Genomic DNA, 21,421 nt, shown 5'->3' with positions numbered 1-21,421 from the left:
ATACTTTTTAGACATAAAATTATAATTTTGTAATGTGCAAAGAAAGAAAGAAAAAAAAAATTCCCTTGTATTGGGTATATATGCTATGATTAAATATTTCTTTATGCAGAAAAATTTGTCATATCCAGCCAAACATGCAATTTTGGAAAATATATTTAATTAGATACTATAGCCCAAATGAGTGCATGTAAATATTTAATTTTAATTTTTTATTATTATTATCATCCTACTAAGCATTTGACCCTTAAAAAAAACTAAGCAAAAATAAAAATTAAAATATAAAGGTATCATTTTGCTTAGTTTATTTTTTTCTAAGGGTGAAATGCTTAGTAGGATAATAATAAAAAAAAAATTAAAATATATACCTGGCATCCTAATCAGCAAAAACTTGTTGGTAACCTGCTAAAAATGCTAATTGCACTTTTTTTTTCCAAGTTTATTGGTCAATTTGGAGCTTATTCAAGTTCGATGGCTTAATTATTATCCCAAAATAGTTCAATGGCCTATTTGTACATTTTCTCAATATTTTTTTTATCCTGAAGTGGGGTATTTTTTCACACAAGACATATTTTAAAGAAGTAATATATTTTAGTGAAAATATATATTTTTTTCCGTGAATTTTACAAGTATTACATTATCATTGATTTTTTTTTTTGAACAAATTTTTTTTATTTGATTGTTAAAAATGTAATATTTTCAATAAATTTATAGTATCCGTTAACACAGATATTTTAACTAAAATGCTGGCATATGACTATTGCTTTCACGCTCTATTTCTTATCTCAAAAGGTTAAATTCTCAATTCTAAGGACCCCACAACTGACCCTAACAGAGCATTTGGGAGGATACCATTTCTTTTTATTAGTTTTCTCTCTCTTGTTATTTTCACAAATGTTTTTTAAGACACTGAGAGTTCTTTATATTAAGGAAAATTTATATTTTGTCCTTTAGTTATATTTATGATACATATTTAGTTCCTAAAGTATATGCGTGATTATCTTTTAACCCCCTAAATTATGTTAAAAGTGACGATTTTAGTCTCTTAGGACTATTTTTATTTGCTACCAATATTTCACTTAATAAAATGATTGATTTGATCATCTAGGGACTAGAATTGTCACTTTGCGCATAATTTAGGTGTTAAAAATGTTACGTATATAACTCATTGATAAGTGCTAATTCTTAGTACTTTATGTGCATAATTGATATAAACTCATATGATTTCATGTTAATTGGAAGGTAAGTATGTGCCTATTTGATTCCTTTGTGTCATTTAGGTTATTTGGAGGCATTGGTTGTAACTTCATGTAAATTGGAGCTCAATTGGTTGTGTTTTGAAGTCATCTTGACAGAAAGGCAAGTTCCGGGAGTCATGAGAGGTCAAGAAAATGAAAGAGAGCGAGTGGAAGTATCATGACATGACCCGGGGACCCAAAGGAACAAAGGAGATGAAGAAATATGCATTTTGAAGTAAAAAACATGGGTCACGCTGGTGGTCACGCCGTGATTGCCAGCATGACACCATTTTGCTTTAATTTGTATTTTTTTTCTGTCAGGCGAAGTCTCGGTAATTTGAACATATCTCGAGCTAGGAGTGTCCAAATAACGTGGTTCAAGTGGCATTAGAACGGAAACTCAAAGAGCTACAACTTTCATGAAAACCACAAAGGCTACTTCGAACGTTTACAAGGTGAAAAATGGTTTAGAAACCAGAGATGCTGTGCAGAGTGGGTTGTCACGGTCAAGGTCACGGCGTGAACCCCAGCGTGACTACAAGCCCTGTAGCGAATCTGAGACGGTTATTTTGGGGCAAACTTCGACTTTAAATTGCTGGGATTGGTTGTTTTGATTCATTTTTTGTTCTTGGAGTTCCTTCCTCTAGGTCCTCTTCCATAGAAACTCTCCCAAACACTTATACATTGTAATCAATCAACATCATTGAAGATCTAGATGAAGAATTCAACTTGTAATTGCTTTTCAATCTTCAATTTTCATGATCAAAGCTAAGTGTCATTTCAATTGCAATTTATTTTTCCTTTATAATGCTTCCATTGATTCTTCATATTGGCTATTCAATTGCGACAATGTTTAGCTAATTCTTAGGGAATTAGGATTAGGTTTACTTGATGGGATGCTAGAATGTTTTGATTGTAATTAGGAAATGACTTGATGTATTGACTTGATTCTTGTTGGAAGTGGACTTCGTATAGACTATTGTTTGGTGATGGCCACATCATGGAATAGGTATTGGAGATGTGTAGTTACCAAGAGATTGAGACGACACTGTAGCCTAATCCACTTGCATTTCCCACCTTGCACCGAGAGGTAGAGCTCGGAAGAAGATGTAGTAAAGTTGCTATGGGAGTAGGATTTTACTACTTGATAAGCCAATTAGACCACGAGAGTGGCTTGGCAATGGAAACATCTTCCAAGAAACATGATCAATGCGTACACTACTTCCTATACTTAGGGTCATTCTGTTGCACCCAATCAAGGAACACCTAGTCCTAGTCCCCTCCATTCACTTAATTGCTTCCTTGCAATTACTTGTTGCTTTGATAATGTACTTTGTTTAAGTCTTGAGACCTAGCTTCCTACGGTTCTTACGCACTTGTGTTTAGCCGCGCATTGTTCAATTCTTATTCGCCATCCTTAGAGAACGACATCTCGGGGAAGTTCCATCTTCCTTATATTTTCTTTCCATCCAACATAAATTACAACATTTCAAATGGCGCCGTTGTCGGAGAATAGGCATCAGTTTTGAGTAATGAGTCCATTTGGGTTAACATGATAAAATCATTAAAGTTAGAGAGTCTAACCACCATTATTTACTTGTTGTTTTTGCAAATTACTTTGTTTGTTCTATTTTTATATTTTAAGTTGTTAATTTGTTATCACTCTCACTTGCAACTACTGTTAGTTGCGAAGAACTCTTGTTGTTTCTGTGCTTGTAGGTGAATAGCTAGTTGTATGCAAACCCGTTCTAAAGGGGTACAAGGCTTGCTAGCAATTGACCATGAAATTGACGCAATATTGACAAGAAGAAATGGCTTCACCAAGTAGATCCCGTGAACATCTAGATAGGGTCACAGGTGAGACATTGAGAAGTGCAGGCCTGAGTGAACCTCAGAATCGGACACCACTAAGAGAAGTGAAGGAAAACGAGGAACTTCCTCAACCGGTAGAAAGGGGTCAACAAGAAAGGCTACCGCCCAACCTTAGGCAGTATCAAAAGAGGGATCCCTATTATGAGAAACCAGATGAAAGAACTGAGTATTATGAGAGGAAAGATCAATTTGAGCCAAGAAGGAGAAATGCACCAAGAGATAAACAAAGAAAAGAAAATGTATTCTTAGAATAATTCTAGTATGTACATTTAACTTGTTTTAATAGTATGTTGAAAAAATAAATCAAATTAAGTAAATATTATTACTCTGTATATTTTATTTCTTACCACAAACAAGAAAAGAGTTGCAAAAAATAGAAAAAAAAAATCACAATTCATTTTTGTGTGTACTAATTTAACATATATGTCACACCGTGATCTATTTGTAAAACTTTGAATGTTTTACTAGTTTGATTTTCTACTTCTACCTTAAATTTCTTGAACTTTTCAAGTGCTTCAGCTTTGTACTTCATTAAGTACACAAATTCATACCGTGAAAAATCAACAGTAAAGATAATAATGAAGTAGTGATAATCTCCACGACTCATTTCGATCATTCAATGGATAAACAAATAGAAGAAACAAACGAGAAAAAGGAGATTGATGACCAGACGGCGGGAAGAAAGAAGAAAGAGAAAACCAAAAAGCAATGTGCATTTGATTTGCTAAATTTATATTATATTGTAATAAGGTAGAAATAGAAATTTGGCAATACAATTGTTAATTCACAGAATTGAAAAGGGTGAAAATTACAGAGGAAACTCTCAAGTAATGAAACAATAGAAGATGAGCGTAACGGCGGCGATGATTTAGTAGACACGGCGGCAGAGGGTGATCCCATCTCCGACGGGAAGTTGGCAAATCTCAATTCTTGGGTCAGCAGCCAATGCTTTGTTCAGCTCCAACACGAAATCTCTGTAGTAGCGTACGTACTTCCTCAGCGGCGCATCCGCCGGCGCCACCACCGATCCATTCCACAACGTGTTGTCGTATCCAATCAGTCCACCAACCTTAACCAGATCGATCAGCCTCTTGTGATAGTTCAAGTAGTTGTCCTTGTCGGCATCCACGAAGATAAAATCATACGAGCCCTGGTATTTTCCCTGCAAATTAAAAACCACTCCAGTTTAATGATGATTGTAAATATATATGCTAATTTAGGATGTTGGGAAAATTTAATTTAATGGTGAAACGAACTTACATCTTGGATCATTTGATCAAGAACAGGAAGTGCAGGGCCTTCCTTGAATTCAATCTTGTGAGCTACGCCGGCCTTTTGGATGACCGGGAGACCCAACTCGTAGTTTTCGCGGTTGATATCCATGGCCAAAATCTTGCCGTCATGAGGGAGAGCAAGAGCAGTGGCGAGAAGAGAGTAACCAGTGTAGACGCCAATCTCCATGGTGTTTTTGGCATTGATGAGCTTGAGAAGCATGTTCAAGAACTGGCCTTCATCAGCAGAAGTGGTCATGATGTTCCAAGGGTGATTTGCTGTTATCTCCCGGAGCTCTTTCATGGCCTCTGGCTCTCTTGGGTACACACTAGTTTCAAGAATATACTGGTAAAGAGCATCACTTTGCAAGAGACTCTTGTGTCCAACTTCTTGGTGTCTGCCAGCTTCTCCATTGGTTGCCATTTTCTTTGTTTCTACTTTGATATTTCTAAAGCTTTCTTAATGTGAAGATGGGAATTGGGAAGTATTGGTGTATTACCTGAGTTCATAGAATGATCTCTCTGAACTTTATATAGAGAAGGAAAGTAGGTGGGGTGTTTGGGTACTTGTATTTTTAATTTGTTTGATTGATTGGAGGTTGGTGAGCCTTTCTTTTAATACTCCTTATTCTATAAAATTGAGAAATTTTTTAGTTTTATGGTCAACTTTTACTCACTGACCTACTCAATGCTGACTCCACTATATATTACCGGAAGTTGCTGTGTTTGGCCAGTCCACCAAAATTGACGTTTTCCATATGCTAACATGTGGACTAAAAAACATGCTTAATTTCCAAAAAAAAAAAAAAAAAAACATGCTTAATTGATTCAATAAATTGTGGTGGTTTAATAGTTGGATTTAAATTTCTTTGTAGGCTCTCACCCCGGTTGATAGCATAGTGAAAGAATAAATCACAGTAATTCAGTAGTCCATTAGGTGAGAGAATTAGAGTGCCTACAAAGGGTCCATTATATTGGATGAAACTTTCACAGTGTGTCTGTCAGTAAATATTTATTATAACACTATAAAATACAAATGGGTTATTGACTCAATTAAGCATGTTTTTTTGGCCAACATATACTATCGATTGAGTCCGTCACATATGATCTTTACTAGTGCAGTTTATCTTTTGTGTGTGATTTGTTAACTATTACACCAAAATTGAGTTTACTCAGTACATATTTTCGAATAACAACCGTAAATCTTTCTTGTGGTCCGAAAGATAATTTATCTAATAGCCAAATAGAAATGAGCCACATGATGACAAACCGTAAGCCCAATAGGATGCACAAAACATGACTGCTATTCGTAGGAAAGGGACTTGGGGGTTGGTGGGAAGGAAATTTGGTATTTTTTTAATTTTTTTTTTTGAATAATGGTATTTGGTATTTGGTATTTGGTATACCAAGAATGAGGAGGAACTAGGAAGCTTCATGAAAACGCTGCTTGATGAATTCAATGATGAAAAGAGTTGGTGAGTTTTTTTTTTTTTTTTTAAGAATAATATTATTCTTGTTGAACAAATGTGATTCCTATCGTCAATTTGGTCCCATTGCCGAATGAAGCTAACAAAAGAAATTACACTTGTAGTTTTTCAATAATTTTTAAGTTGTCAATTTGGTTCTTGAATTATTGATAAGTTCTATTAAGTGGAGGAACCAAATTGACAACTTGAATGAAAAATGTCTGGTTATAGTTGTTTGATTAAAAATTTAAGTACCACAGTACATTTTGTAAATTAAGATAATTAAACGATTAGAATTTTTTTTTTTTCCATAAAATTAGGATTGTGTGAACTCTAAAGACAAATATTTTGAGAAAGAGGATTCCTTCCTAACAGACCAGCGTAACAACTAAATAGGAAACTTGAGTAAGAATTAAATAAAAGTTAATTCCAGCAATGGTCCTCCAACTATTGTTATTTTTTAAAATTGTTTCTTGTCTTTTAATTTGGACGAAATAGACCCTTGACTATCAGATTTGTTTCAGCATTGGTCCTTCTGTTAACCATCAGTTTGTTAGGCGTTAGTGAAAGGGATAAAATAGTCATTTCCTTGATTTCTTCTTCACTTCCGTCGTAGCCGAAGCAGAGTCTTCAGAGCCCGATTTCGCATCCTCATCCTCATTTCCATCGTTCCAAATGCTCTGTACAGCTTCGCGGACCTTCTCAATCGTGATACAAGAACTCAAAAACCCTCCGGACCCGCGATCCTCTACGATCAGTCCTAGCAAAAGGTGCTCTGTAAACACCGTTTCTTTCCCCAACGCCTTGGCTTCCTCCTAGGAGGACACCACCACTTTTGACTATTATCAAAATTATTCTTAACGGTCATGTGGTGAACTAAATGGCTAGTCATTCTTGCATAGCATCTTGTTTCTCTTTTGATTGGCATATCTTTTTACCATATGAAATGTTCCTTACCGCAGACTTGGCCAGTGAAAGAACTAGATATAATGATGTCAACACCAGCTGCAATTTCGAATTATCTTTGTACAATTGAAGCTGAGAATCATGGCCGATTTGACTTTATACGTTGTGTGAAACATTTGGTAAATTTTTCTTCCAATAAAAATGCATCATCACTCGCCCATTCGACTTATTTCAAATTCATCATACCTAAATATTAACAATTATTTTATTATAAATAAACACCAGGTTTTTTATGAGGCAGACATGCTCCTTTGTGGCAGTTTCCAAAACCATGTTATTCAACTCTTGAATATGCTTCCTTTTGATGAAAAGCAGTTGTCCCGCTTAAGAAATTATGAAGTTGAGATAGTGACGGCCTCAATTCCCGATTCTCCTCTCGGTTCTAATCAGGAGGACAACAGGGACCTACTAGTAGATTTCAGCAAAGAAGTAGATGATACTCGTGTAATGGACTCAGAAATTGATAGCAAGGTGAGAAAAACATACGAGCGAAGTAAGCAGTACATTTTTGTTGCTGCCACGCTTCCTGTGAATGGAAAGAAAACTGCCGGAGCAGTTTTAAAACATATGTTTCCTGACGCAAGTTGAGTCAATGGAAACTACCTCCATTGCCACAACCCAAGGTGCTTGTTTTTTTTTTTTCCTATATTTTTCTTCTATTTTCTGATCATCTTATAGCATGGGTCAGTGGAAACTACCTCCATTAAATGATGGGTCTGGAATACTTCGCACAATGGTGTGTTTGCAAACATTGTTGATGCAATGGAAGTTGTTGCTAAAGTCTTGACGGGAGCTGGGATTGAATGTTTCTGCTACCATGGTAATAGCTTCTTGGAGGAGCGAACAAAAAATTTAATCAGTTTCCAGCAGAAAGGGGCGTTTTTGTGTGCACCGATGGTTGCATTAAAGTGAAGAAGAAAGCAATCACAAGAAATGACCATTTTAGCCCTTTATTAACGCCTAACAAACTGATTGTTAACGGAAGGACCAATATTGGAACAAATCTGATAGTCAATGGTCTATTTTGTCCAAATTAAAAGACGATGACCAATTGTGAAAAATTATAATAGTCGGAGGACCATTGCTGAAATTAACTCATTAAATAATCACATCTGTTCACTTATAAATAAAGGGATCACATTTAATAATGAGTGGTCACATATTTGAACTTTGGTAGTGGAAGTATTGATCCTTTGAGATGGAATAGATTGAGAAAGTATATAACAGATACTATCTTGTAAAGAATTGAGTGTTAAAAAGAAAAAAGAAAAAAGATCACATTTAATAATGGAGAATAGTGGAAGGACAAATTGTAAATTACTTTTTAAATAAAAAATATTAATAAACCCTACAAATTGTGGATCATAATTTTTAATTACATTCTTTTGTTTTTCTCTCCCACAAAATCAACATATCACAAAAGTTTAACTTGCTAAAATACACTAAATATTTTTCATTTTTTAAGTTATCAAACAACGTTAATTTTCTGAAGAGTTAATTCCAACAATATTCCTCCGACTATAACGATTTTCCAAAATTAGTCCTTGCCTTTTAATTTGGACAAAAAAGACACTTGACTTTCTAAATCGTTCCATTAAAGGTCCTTCCGTCTAATAAACGTTTGTTGGACGTCAGTGTAGGGGGCAATTCTGTATTTTGAGTATATTGCTTTCTTCTTCCTAGTATATCAGTACACTTGGCGTTGCCTGGCTTATTTGACGCAACGAAGCACGAAGAACTCCACTTGGAGAACAATCGCGATCCCAATCCAGCCTCGTTCCACGAAGAATTCCGGCAGGTTGCAGAGTCTGACGTTGTTCGGGATGGTGAGGGGAGTCGTCGTAGCGGCCTTACACATGACGAAGGGGGATGGTCTGTGGGACTTGTTGTCAGCCGATTACTTCTCCGGCCAGGATGCACATTGACAGCCTTCGGTTGAGATTGATGGAGGCACGCCGATGGTGGCCGCTGCGGGTGGAACATTTGTGGGCCGGCTGGCGAGAGTTGGTGGTGGTGGGGATGCGATCTATGGAGCTGAGCCACTGCCCACACTCGTGGCTCAGAGTTCGCAGTTTGTGAGGAACCAAGTATTTGATGGTTGAATTTCATTTGCCTCATCATCATCAACTTCTACTGTTGATTATGTTCAACAACTTTGCTGCGCTTTCTGCTACTTCTTGCATGGTCAGATGGAGTTCATGTGAAATTTGTTCTTCATACTCTGTATCTTTGGCCTGAAGAAGACTGTTTAGTTGTAGATTCATGTCATATCTAGCTTTGCGTGCTAAGTGTTCAATTGTTGTTTCAAATCTGTCATTGCAGCACCTCCACCATTGGATTCCTTGTGCAGAGATAGTTGCAAAAAAGAAAGCTTTTCCAATAAATTAGATTTGATTCCCGCTTCGTCTTTATCTTTATCATGAAGAGACTCCATTGATATTATGTACTCCATCTGATCAATTGTTTTCCTGAGTGAAGTTAAAGCATCACAAGTCACCTCCCTCCCTCACTTTCTCATGTTCTTTTTCTCTGTTGATAATCTGGAAAAACTCAGCCGCAATTTTGGCTACTTTTTGCAAGGTTTGATGGATCTTCTAGGAATTAGATTCTTCTTTGGAGGTGTGTTTGGCTAGAAGGAAGTTGCTTAGTTGTATTTCTAGGTCATGTTCAGCTTTGAGTGCGAAGATTATGATTTTGGTTACCAATTTTTTGATAGCACCACCAGAAATGGAATTCCCCTGTAATAAGCAGAGTCTCGCATAGAAGAAAGCTTTCATAAGACAACAGCTTTGTTGCATATTACACACTGAAATTATATGCAAGCAAGAGTCTCACAAGTGCTGGCTGGCCAATTGTTTTCTCTGTGTCAAATAAGCTAGGCTAGGAGGAAAATGGGAAATTTCTCTGCGTCAAATAAGCTAGGCTAGGAGGAAAATGGGGAAGAAGAAAGCAAGTTAATGAAAAGACTAATTTGCCCCTAAAACTAACGGTTAAGAGATGGATGGATAACGGAAGGACCATTAGTGGAACAAATTAGAAAGTCGAGTGTCTTTTTCGTTCAAATTAAAAGTCAATGACCAATTTTAGAAAATCGTAATAGTCGGGGGACCATTGCTGGAATTAACTCTTTTCTGAAGCTACATAGGTCCTCCTCATTTTTGGTATACCAAATTCACTTCCCACCAACCCCCAAGTCCCTATCATATCCATAGCATTCATGTTTTGTGCACACTAGAAAATGTCAATCTTGGTGGACTGACTAGACACACCAACGTCTGGTAATAGTGGAGTCAACATTGAGTAGGTCAGTGAGTAAAAGTTGACCATAAAACTAAGAAATATCTTCTTTCTTTTTTTTTTTTTTTTTGAGGGGAACTAAGAATTTCTTAATTTTAAAAGAAAGGCTCACCAACTTCCAATTATAAAAATTATAAACATAAATAAATAAATAAATAAATAAATAAATAAAATAAAAAATCATGAGAACCCAAACATTCACCTATTTTCCTTCTCTATATAAAGTTGAGAGAAATCATTCTATGAACACAGTTCAACAATACTTCCCAATTCCCATCTTCACATTAAGAAAGCTTTAGAAATATCAAATTAGAAAGAGAGAAAATGGCAACCAATGAAGAAACTGGCAGACACCAAGAAGTTGGGCACAAGAGTCTCTTGCAAAGTGATGCTCTTTACCAGTATATTCTTGAAACTAGTGTGTACCCAAGAGAGCCAGAAACCATGAAAGAACTCCGGGAGATAACAGCAAATCACCCTTGGAACATCATGACCACTTCTGCTGATGAAGGCCAGTTCTTGAACATGCTTCTCAAGCTCATCGATGCCAAAAACACCATGGAGATTGGCGTCTACACTGGTTACTCTCTTCTCGCCACTGCCCTTGCTCTCCCTCATGACGGCAAGATTTTGGCCATGGATATCAACCGCGAAAACTACGAGTTGGGTCTCCCGGTCATCCAAAAGGCCGGCGTAGCTCACAAGATTGAATTCAAGGAAGGCCCTGCACTTCCTGTTCTTGATCAAATGATCCAAGATGTAAGTTCGTTTCACCATTAAATTAAATTTTCCCAACTTCCTAAATTAGCATATATATTTACAATCATCATTAAACTGGAGTGGTTTTTAATTTGCAGGGAAAATACCAGGGCTCGTATGATTTTATCTTCGTGGATGCCGACAAGGACAACTACTTGAACTATCACAAGAGGCTGATCGATCTGGTTAAGGTTGGTGGACTGATTGGATACGACAACACGTTGTGGAATGGATCGGTGGTGGCGCCGGCGGATGCGCCGCTGAGGAAGTACGTACGCTACTACAGAGATTTCGTGTTGGAGCTGAACAAAGCATTGGCTGATGACCCAAGAATTGAGATTTGCCAACTTCCCGTCGGCGATGGGATCACCCTCTGCCGCCGTCTCTACTAAACCTTTAACTTCATCGTCGCCGTTACGCCCATCTTCTATTATATTGTTTCATTACTTAGTTTCCTCTGTAATTTTCACCCTTTTCAATTCTGTGAATTAACAATTGTATTCCAAAATTCTACTTCAACCTATTTACAATATAATATAAATTTAGCAAATCAAATGCATAATGTTTTTTGGTTTTCTCTTTCTTCATTCTTCCCGCAATCCCGCCTGGTCATCAATCTCCTTTTTCTCTTTTGTTTCTTCTATTTGTTTAATAAATTATTGTTATAAAATAACATACATAAAAGTGCTAATTAATATGACCAGTTTAACATTTAAGAACATAAAATTAATTTGAAACCAAGTACCTTGTGCTGATGGCATTTGAGGTTGACATAATCATGTTGGGCAGATACTATAGATTGAGTTAGTCACAAAAAAAAAATAATAATAATAATAATAATAATAATTTATTATTTATTGATAATTACTCTGTGCATATGAATAAGAAAATATATTTTTTTAATAATTATTCTTGATAATAGTAAAAATACAAATTAAAGAACAATTAATAAAACAATATTTTTTTACTATTTTTTATAAATAAACACATTAGAAGTTAAAATAAAATAAAATTATGTGAGTTAAAATAAACAAAACTCAAAATTTAAAGGTAAATGATTCAACAATTTGAAAAGAGATATAACAGTCCATTTAGTGAGAATGAGGAAATTAGAAAGGAAAAAAATTATAATTTCAGAGGAATTTAAATTATAATTAAAAAAAAAATCAGCATTAACACAAGTTTGCCAAGTGTACAATCCTGAAGATGAGTATTCAGAGCAAGCCCAACAAATGAAACAATCACTTCAGACAACCAAAAACCAAAGAAAATTTCTTAGTTGCATGTTCTTTTTTAAGAAATGAGCTTCCATTCTGGATTTGATTTGGTCAAAGAATGTAATACAACTTCTGCAGGCTCTAATAAGAAGACCCAGTAAAATGGATTTAAACTAAGAACCTGAATTCTATTTTCCCGTTTGGTGATTACACTCAGGCACTGAGGGGCTTAGTCAAAAAATATCCTTATGGTTAAACTACAAGCTGCCAATAGTCTCCGGCAACAAGTTGATGAGAATCACAAAACCAATCATTAATCAATGAATTGAATGCTGAATTATGTATGTTTCCTAGCACGACCGCTGGAAGGTGCAGCGTCATCTTTCTTGGAGCTCGATGCCTCGGGTTTCTTTGCCCAGGCAGGAGCTCTATCTGGATCATAACGATAATCATAAAACAGTTCTTCTCCGGCAGAGATACGCTCATTTGCAAATATACCAACCCTATGATCTCCGGCCACCATGAGGACCTATCCAAGATGACCCATAAGGTGTTACCAAAATGCCACGATGACGTGCAGAGTTCTCAAGCATGTAGATTTGAGTAGTTACCTTTGCATAACAATTTGGATTGGGAGAATGGTTGGCAAACTTCAATTTGTCACCTTTTCGGAAAGCATCAAGCACAAACTACACAATTAAAAAAAAAAAAAAAAGGGTTAGTAAACAAGGTCGGTGAAGTGTAGGTTTGAAAATCTGGCAAAGCATTTATCATGCCTGATTATTTAGATTGAAGAGGAACGAAGAATTTTCACGATCATAGATCTTTCCACGCTTATCAGCTTCCCGGTGAGAAATTAATTCACCAGTGTACTCCCCAAGGTACTCATGCTTGCTAACGCTATTCTGTGGGTAGGCAGAATTGAAGAAACATGAATCTAAAATGCAACAATTTAAGCTTAAAAAAGAGCATACTCAAATATGTACCTTTATGAAAGCTCCCCAACCAGATACATCAGATCTTCCAAGAAGAATCTGTACATTAAACAAAAATTTTTAAAGAAAAACAAAATACAAAAGATGAGGAATGTAAATTGCAGGATTCGTCCTACACATCCACAGAGAAAATGAAAGGAATAGTAATTCAAATATCAAGAATAGTTACCCTTTGCTGTTGTTTGAGAAGTAACTTCATATTCCGACATTCATAATTATCACCCCTTTGTAAAGGAATCCCAAGAGACCCATCACCACAGCTACACAGCAAAAACAAACAGTATATTTAGTTTTATAAAAACAACATGAACAAAAAGGCACTCGATCAAAAGGTTGGAGCAACTATAGAACAAAATATAAAACCCAGCTAATACTTAAGAGACCTTTGATGTTGTATTTTATTGCCACAATTATTAGGCATTAAATATGGACAAGGGTTTTCTTAACTTCATTTCTGTGGCTTCTGAAGTTGAATGAAAAAAGGTAAATTTGTTTCGTCCATTCTGAGGGAAAAAACTTTTATATTAAAAAATAAAAGGTCAGCTCAAGGATGCAATTTTTAGTATGTTGCTAACACATGCCACCAGCTTTAGAAAGCAAGTACTCCAGCAGAGGTTAAACAGCTATACCCAATCCAGCAATTTCGGCAAACATCAGGATCGCATTCCCTGCCTGCAGCAAAACAAGGACATTGACGACTTCGACACTGACTTTTGGCACAGTGACAACCTCTGAATCGATTCTTGCAAGTCTTTGGACATCTACACATAGGAGTAATGAAGCAATTGAGCAGCATTAATCGATGCTATATAGGAGGGAAATTTAAATAAATAAATAAAACACATATATGATGCTTGGCTTGGGCTTGGACATGGACTCAAACTTTACCGGGAGAAATCTTGGTCTAAAATTGCGGATCACAAATATTTCACCATCTAGAAAGGTATATAACATACCTACAGTACTTTTTGTAGATGGGTGCTATTTACAATATAAGGACACTCAACTGATGTAGTCTTGGGCTTGGGCTAGGACTACTCCAAAATATTTTAGGATCTAGAAAAGAACAGTAACTTACCCACAGTATTTTTCGCAGCAGGTACCATTTACAATACAAGGACACTCCTTTCCACAGGGAGATTGACAACCACAAGGATTATACTGCCGACAAGGCTCATCCTTCTTCTCAGATATTCGCTTCCTAATTGCATGGTATCCTGCTGATTTCCATGTGTATTTTAAACGACGGACTCTACCTCTCCTACGCAAAAATCTTGATCGTCTTCGTGCTTCACTACCCTAGGATAAGTTATCAAAATAAAATTAACATGAGCAAGTATAATAAACAACCCCCCCCCCCCCCCCCCAAAAAAAAATCTAAGCCAAAAGAGAAATAAAAGCAGCAAACAGATTAAATTAAGAGTCTGTTTGGAAATCCAGATGATGATTTCTGGAAAATGAATTCATTTTCTGGTATTTGGCAAAAAGTTAGAAAACTATCTTTTTTATTTGGTTCATTTTATGATAAATAAACAGAAGTTTATTACAAAGTTATTTCTTATAAAATATTAAGAATTTTAAATTGAAAATGTATTAACTCCGAACTAAAGAAATTGAAAAAAAATTGGTAAAATCTTTTTTTTTTTATTTTTTGGTTGTGGGTCAAGCTTGGCAAGATTTTGTAACTATTTGGCCCAGCCAGAATTTTAACTGGGTATATGGAAAGCCGGCCTGCTCATTTGACACCACTCGGAGAGAGAGAGAGGGAGAGCCAACCGTGAGAACATTTTCCTTCAAAAATGAGTTTTTTCCTTTGACCAAAAGGGGTATTTTCCTCTAATTTCATTTTTCCTTGGATAGCCAAACACCAGAAAATGACTTCCAAACGGACCCTAAACCAATAGAAAATACTGACCACAATTTCATCGCCCTTGGAGCCACCTTCAAGCATGCAGTCTACTCCATCACCTATTCGAGTGGATAGCTTATTCTCAGAGTGATTCATATACTGGAAAACCTCCAAGCATGTCTTCTGACCATTCATGAGATTGCGAGCAATCAAACAGCTGTACAACAAAGAGAGAGTTCTTGCAAGATGATTGACAAGAAACAAATTGACGAAACACACAACTCTATAGCTACTTCTACCATCATAGGGCACCACTAGCATAGGTAAAAACATACTGAATGAAACGGAAGCAACATCATATTATATTAATTTATATCATTATATTAAAATAAATTCACGGTGAAAACTCAAGTAAAAATGCATCAGGTTAGAAATGTCAGATAAACAATTTGCAAGTCCAATAAAACGCATAGAAATATGGGCTTGACAAACTACAGTGTCATTTTACTGCAATTATAATATAAATGAGTTAATAAAAACATTTCCAACCAAGTGCAAAACAAATCAAAAGAGCCCAGGAATAATTTAACCATCTCTGATAACAGAAACAAGTGTGCACTGGCCACAAATGAGTAAAAACATGGGAATTAGGAACCATAACTTCAAGTATACTAACCTGCTTCTACCAAACATCTCCAAGCCCTTTTCAAAGAGAGCCTTCTCAATTGGTCTCCAAGATATATCTTCATTTACTTCTTTCTTCAAAATAATCTCATTTACAGATTCATCTTCCATCTGAATTTCATTGTTTGTCACTGGTCGGTCACTTATAACATCATTTTGGGTTGAAAAAAGTGCCTCACAATGGGAAGATTTGTTAGCATCCATAAGTGGAGATACTTTCCTCCTAGACTTTCTACTACTGTTAGATTGCTCTTTTTGTGAGGAAGAACTAATGTTTTCATTGTCTTTGAGTGAACGATGGCTCGAACTTTTTGAACTTCCGCTTGCAACAGCAACAGCATCAGACTCAGAAGCTGTTGATTTCTTTTGCCTCTTTCTTATGGCAAGAATAACTTTCTCTGCAATACGCTTACTGTTTCTTTTATTATTTCCACCTTTACTTTCTTTACCTCTACATGGTGATGCAGAACGGTGCACAGAAGTGACATCACTTATAGGCCTAGTCTCTGAGTCACTACTTTCAGATGTGTTTTTGGCAGTAGATGAAGCACTTTCACTAGGGGAAGATTTTGATCTTTTCTCCACATGCTTCCTCACAGGCAACTGAACAGTAGCACCATCAGATGATGGGACAGGCTTATCTTCGTGACTACATAGATGCAAAGGGGTCATTTTGGAGTTACCTTCTGGTTTTATGACCTGAAATTAATTGTGATCCTTGTTACAATTGCTAGCAATGAAAAAAAAGCAAAGAAAGGAAGTACATATCTAATGAAGTGGCAAGGAATTGTATATGTTAAGCTGAAAAAGCTGAGGTCTGAAAAATGCTAAACAAATTATAAAAATCAGGTTGGGAAGATGAGAGCAAAAGTAATATACCCCACGATAACAATTAGGGCCACAAGGTTCCTTTTCTACATCAGCTCCAAACAACAGAGGTGGTTTTTCAGCCTAAAATATAAAGAAGGCACCATGAGTACCTGCAACTTATACAATTACAGCTCTAAACACTCAACTCACCGGAAAGATAAGATCCTGTGAACATCCATGTAATCTACAATCAAAGACCTTAAAGCCAAAAAGAAAACAAACTATATTTAGCATACAGATTTATCCAATGCATATAGTAAAGGAAGTTTAAATACGTGTTGCTTACCAGGCATCGACGGCAGAATAGATTGTCAAATGAATCCATAGCTGCATCAAGATCTTTGTCAAGATACAAATTTATAGTGCCTTCAGCGTTATCATTCTTAGAAACAGCATTTTCTTCCTTGATAAGATCTTCATATCTGGCCTGTATAAGACGTGTGATGGTGGTTTATATCTGTAAAGCCAGCAAAAACCAAATGGGAAACAGCTGGACCAAAGTTCACACTATGACCAGTTTTTTATCAGAAAATGTTAAGATTAAATAAGCATTACAAAATCAACACCGACATCAATTAGAGGGCATACCTTCACTTCACAGGGCTTTCTAGAAAAGCACTGAGCCAGCAAATCCAGCACCATATCAGACAAGCCAACCTCTTTGATAGTCATTCTAATGAAAACAAAAGATAAAGCAAGATAGTATTATAGTGAGCATTTCTATCGATGCATTTCCACTTAAGTCACAACAACAAAATGTGCAGAAATTTTAGTTTCACTAAACGATAACACCATTTTCTTTCATGAGAAGGAAACTTCAAACAAAACAGGATTCTAATGTAGCACACACAGAAAACAGATCAAACGTGCAGGGATTCAATAACAAGCCTGGTAGGGAAATTGTACAAACCGCAAAATATAGTCTTCAGACTCTACAAAGTCCTTTTTTTCTTCATCCTCGTCAATTACTTCTTCATCACTGTCACTACAAATTAGAGTTTCTCCGCCATTCTCGTCATAATAGATTCGTCTTCGACCTACTACAGACTGATCTTCAGTCATCCTTTGGTTTCTGCACAATTTTATGTAGGATGAAAATTCTTTTAACAATCCCAATAACACAATACAATATGTATGAACACAGAATTAAATGCAAGGTTAAAGGACTACACTTGTGTCATAAAATGTCTCATAATCTATTAATGCAGGAATAATAACAGCACATATGCTCAATGACAGACACAAATACTTCTATAATTTAGCTCATTTTAACAACAAATATCTGCCTTACTATACAAAGCATTGCATTCTCTTTCCCTATAAAAAGCATGGTTGGGGAAAAAAGAGTGGGCATCATGAAACAGAATGTTGGAAACAAACAAGGATCAAAAGTCTCAATTTTAAGGGCATTGACTGTTAAACAAGCACTTATCATGTTTGATAGGAGCTAAAATACAGAGACTAGAGTTACTAGTAGTTGGACTGAGGAAAAAAAAACAGCATTCAACCCACCTATCCAAAAATATCCAAGTAGTATAAGGAGGTAGTCTTTTCTCTTCTGGAATTTTAATTGGGCGAACAGCATTCTTTACTGCAATGCTAGATCCTAAAAGAATTGCAGAAGCATAACCATCTTCCTTAGAGCTACTGCTGTCATCATCTCCATTACAAGTATCAATGCCATTTTGCATATCAATAGCATCCTTCTGCCTCTTTGACAGTAGATCAATGCTTCCATCTACACCATGAATCTTAAGATTTATCCTTTCTGTTGACATTTCATAAAGCTCTTTTGTTACATCAACAAGCTTCTGTGTATTTTCCTGAATCCTTTTCTGTGAGAAGGTACAAAAACTCAAAATTTGTAAAGTTTTTATCAGACTACCTAAATCAATATTCAAAGGCAGTCATGGAGAAAAATGTACCTTTATATACAAATCACGTTCCAAGGAAACCTTTCTCTTCAAGCAATCGATAACAACAGATATTTCACTTGATACTGGACATGCATCTTGCATTGCCACAATCTATTAAAAGCATCATAACTCTAAGAACTATTAAAATTGATAGATATTCCCAAACAATGTTTAAAAGAAACAAGACAAGTAATCAATGGTGAGATACTAGAAGGTTCCACATGAAAAATACTTACAAGGAGGTTATTTGTGCTGTTTTTCCAAACAAAAAGTGCAAGACAACAACACCATTTAAGATCCATTAACTTGAAATAAAATAGTGTACTTAATATTGTAAAAGATACATCAGAACTACATAATTCAGCCTCCAATGGGATTGATATATTTTTTAAGTAAACTATAAATGGATCACCACTTTTCAGTATTTGAAGCTGTTCACTCAACACATTGGTGTAAAATAAATATCAATTTCAATACATGTTGTAAGCATTTCAAGCTTAATTTTCGTTTCAATTAGCAACAAATACTCAAATAAATTCCACTTTTGGTCCTTTCAAGTATGGCACAATTCCACTTTTCAACCCTCATGACACATTAGGACCTAACTTGCAAAATTATTCTGTTTTCTGTCCAAATTCAGACCACGAGTGGACCAATTTGGGACTAAATGTGAATATTTTTTTTTGCAAGTTGAGGCCCAAATGTGTCATAAAGGACCAAAAGTATAATTTATTACTCAAAATATTACAACTTTGCAATGAAAAAAAAAAAAAACCATGGACGTGATGTTCCCACATTATGCAAACATGTTTGAGGACCAATAAAATTCCCTAACCAGAGAAACTTTAAGTGGTAATGGTTTGAAATGAATGGTATCTGCTATCGAGTTAAATTGATTTTCTGGAGGTAAGGAACCTCATATAATCTCTGTCAGTTGATCAGATAATAAAAGGGAAAACTTTAAGCCCAAGGCTTAAAATAAAGATATGTTAGCTCAATAGCTCCCTGGTGATACAATGCAGCTGCCTACCAAGTACCAACTCTCAAGACTACAGAAGTCAACAAGAAAAAAAGCCTAAAATTTCCCAATAAAAAAGTAAAAAAAAAAACGTAAACAATAGGATTATCGCAAGGCAACGGAAATCGAGAATGCAGACGCAAAAAAAGATAAAGACTTTGAGATCGAGCTAGCTAAACGCGATACCTGAAGATCGTTTGAAGGGTCCGATTCGGACGAGGAGGGAGTATTATCGGGCGCCGACATTGCCGGTGGCGAAGCTGGTGACGCGAGGTGAAGCTCGATCCGGCAATGGAGCTCCGAATGAAGATTGGATTCATACAAAACCCGGGACGATAGGGAGGGAAATTTGAAGCGACGGGGCGGAAATGAAACCCTAGATTGGGAGTAGATAGATGGAGAAGCCTATAGGAGGAACAGATTTTACTAGTAGTTTTAATTTTTCTTGGCGGCCGTTTGGTGCTGACGAGGATGCAAGTAATTATTGTTTTTATTATTTTATTTTATTTTATGGGAAAAATAAAAAAGAAAAAAAAAAACAACGTAGAACAGATTACAGTGGGGGATGAAAAAGAGACGAAATAATAATATTTAATATTTAATTTAATAATATTGTTAAGTGTGAAGGGCAGGCCAAAGCTTGGGATGAGAATTTGGGGGGAAACTTACATCTCCACTCATTATTTTGAATTTGTACCCAACGCGTCAGTTTTTGTGCTGTTTGTGGACCAAGTTTCCAAAATAAACATTAATTTTAGTAAGCAATATTTTTAAAATAAAAAATCTTATTTCTCAATTAGTGATTAATAATAAATGAGTGATTTTGGTTGAGATTGCATTAGTTGTTTGTAGAATGTGTTTGCGTGTTTGGTACAATTATGGCCTGTTTGGTTGAGTGTAATTTGGCTGTAGTTAAATTGCAGTTCAGTGGAAGCTACAATTATGCCGTTTGGTTGGAGGGAATTCCCTCATTTTGCTGAATTGCAATTCATGGGCACCCCCCTATGAATTGCAATTCCATGGTTGTGGGAAAAGAAAAAATGGATGAAATGACAAAAGTATCATTAATTATTACTACTATTATTATTACACAATGACATTTTAGTCTTTATATCACTTCTTTCATTCCCTACCCAATAATTCTATTCATCACTACCAAACAATGTAATTTGAATTCCTACTTTATTCACACCTTATTTTTTTCCCACCGAATTGCAATTCCTTAACACCCTAATTCCTTACTCCCAACCAAACGCTCTGTTAATTCTTTTTACTTTTATTTATAGTTAAAATGTAAGAAATTTTATAACGATATGAATATATTTTCATATAACAATTAACAAATAACAAATGTCATAATAATTATAATTACTTAGAAAATATAAATCATTCATATATTGAGTTAATCAACGATTTGGTCCCTCAATTATTGCCAAACTGTGAATGTAGTCCTCTAATTCCTTAATCATCGATTTAGTCCCCGAAAATAATTCTTTTTAGTCATTTTAGTCCCTCCGTCCGTTTTCAGGCAACACTCCGATTAGACCTCCGATTTACCAGGGTCAATTTTGTCATTTCATTTCATTTGAGTTCGGCATCTTTCTCTTCCATGGAACCACACTCCGGCAACCATTTCTCAATTGCATCTTCTCCAAATGCTTGGCCTACAAACCCAACACTCATCATTCTCTGGCACCATTTCTCTTTACACTCATTCATTTCTCCCACATTTGTCAATGCCTTTGCTGCTTCTCCTTCCATCATATATAGTGTAGGGATGGAATCCATGAAGGCCGCCGTGGACCGCCAGTGGCCACCGGAGATTCCGCTCGGGGAGGTGCACAAGAAGCTGATTAAAGGGCTGAGCGGCTGCGAAATGGCGCGGTTCAAGTTCAGAAATGGCTGCATAACATTCTACATCTACGCCGTGAGGAGAGCCGGAAACTTGGGATTCTCTCACGCCTACGATCTGAGAACGATTTTACAGTCGACTGTGGAGCTCAAAG

General features: G+C 36.0%; 3 protein-coding genes across 3 annotated transcripts; 1 reads left to right on the top strand and 2 right to left on the bottom strand.

The window, feature by feature from the left end:
* Positions 1–3,807: 3,807 nt before the first annotated feature.
* Positions 3,808–4,838, bottom strand: LOC109177856 (caffeoyl-CoA O-methyltransferase-like). Its single transcript, XM_019327328.1, has 2 exons — positions 4,368–4,838; positions 3,808–4,269 (listed from the first exon to the last, which is right to left on the bottom strand). Exons 1-2 carry the CDS (start codon positions 4,800–4,802, stop codon positions 3,976–3,978), a joined length of 729 nt encoding a protein of 242 aa, XP_019182873.1. The 5' UTR covers positions 4,803–4,838; the 3' UTR covers positions 3,808–3,975.
* A 5,509-nt stretch (positions 4,839–10,347) lies between these two features.
* On the top strand, positions 10,348–11,440 carry LOC109177504 (caffeoyl-CoA O-methyltransferase-like). The gene is made up of 2 exons (XM_019326871.1): positions 10,348–10,866; positions 10,965–11,440. Exons 1-2 carry the CDS (start codon positions 10,432–10,434, stop codon positions 11,256–11,258), a joined length of 729 nt encoding a protein of 242 aa, XP_019182416.1. The 5' UTR covers positions 10,348–10,431; the 3' UTR covers positions 11,259–11,440.
* Positions 11,441–12,079: 639 nt separating this feature from the next.
* Positions 12,080–19,880, bottom strand: LOC109177936 (histone-lysine N-methyltransferase CLF). Its single transcript, XM_019327438.1, has 17 exons — positions 19,602–19,880; positions 18,407–18,508; positions 17,994–18,316; positions 17,392–17,553; positions 17,070–17,154; positions 16,768–16,908; positions 16,632–16,679; positions 16,491–16,562; positions 15,604–16,310; positions 14,994–15,144; positions 14,157–14,377; positions 13,708–13,839; positions 13,248–13,338; positions 13,070–13,117; positions 12,860–12,988; positions 12,695–12,772; positions 12,080–12,612 (listed from the first exon to the last, which is right to left on the bottom strand). Exons 1-17 carry the CDS (start codon positions 19,659–19,661, stop codon positions 12,421–12,423), a joined length of 2,742 nt encoding a protein of 913 aa, XP_019182983.1. The 5' UTR covers positions 19,662–19,880; the 3' UTR covers positions 12,080–12,420.
* Positions 19,881–21,421: the final 1,541 nt, after the last annotated feature.

Source organism: Ipomoea nil, unplaced genomic scaffold (assembly GCF_001879475.1).
Source record: "Ipomoea nil cultivar Tokyo-kokei standard unplaced genomic scaffold, Asagao_1.1 scaffold0805, whole genome shotgun sequence".
NCBI classification, from domain to species: domain Eukaryota; kingdom Viridiplantae; phylum Streptophyta; class Magnoliopsida; order Solanales; family Convolvulaceae; genus Ipomoea; species Ipomoea nil.
This window is presented reverse-complemented; position numbering and strand designations above follow the sequence as displayed.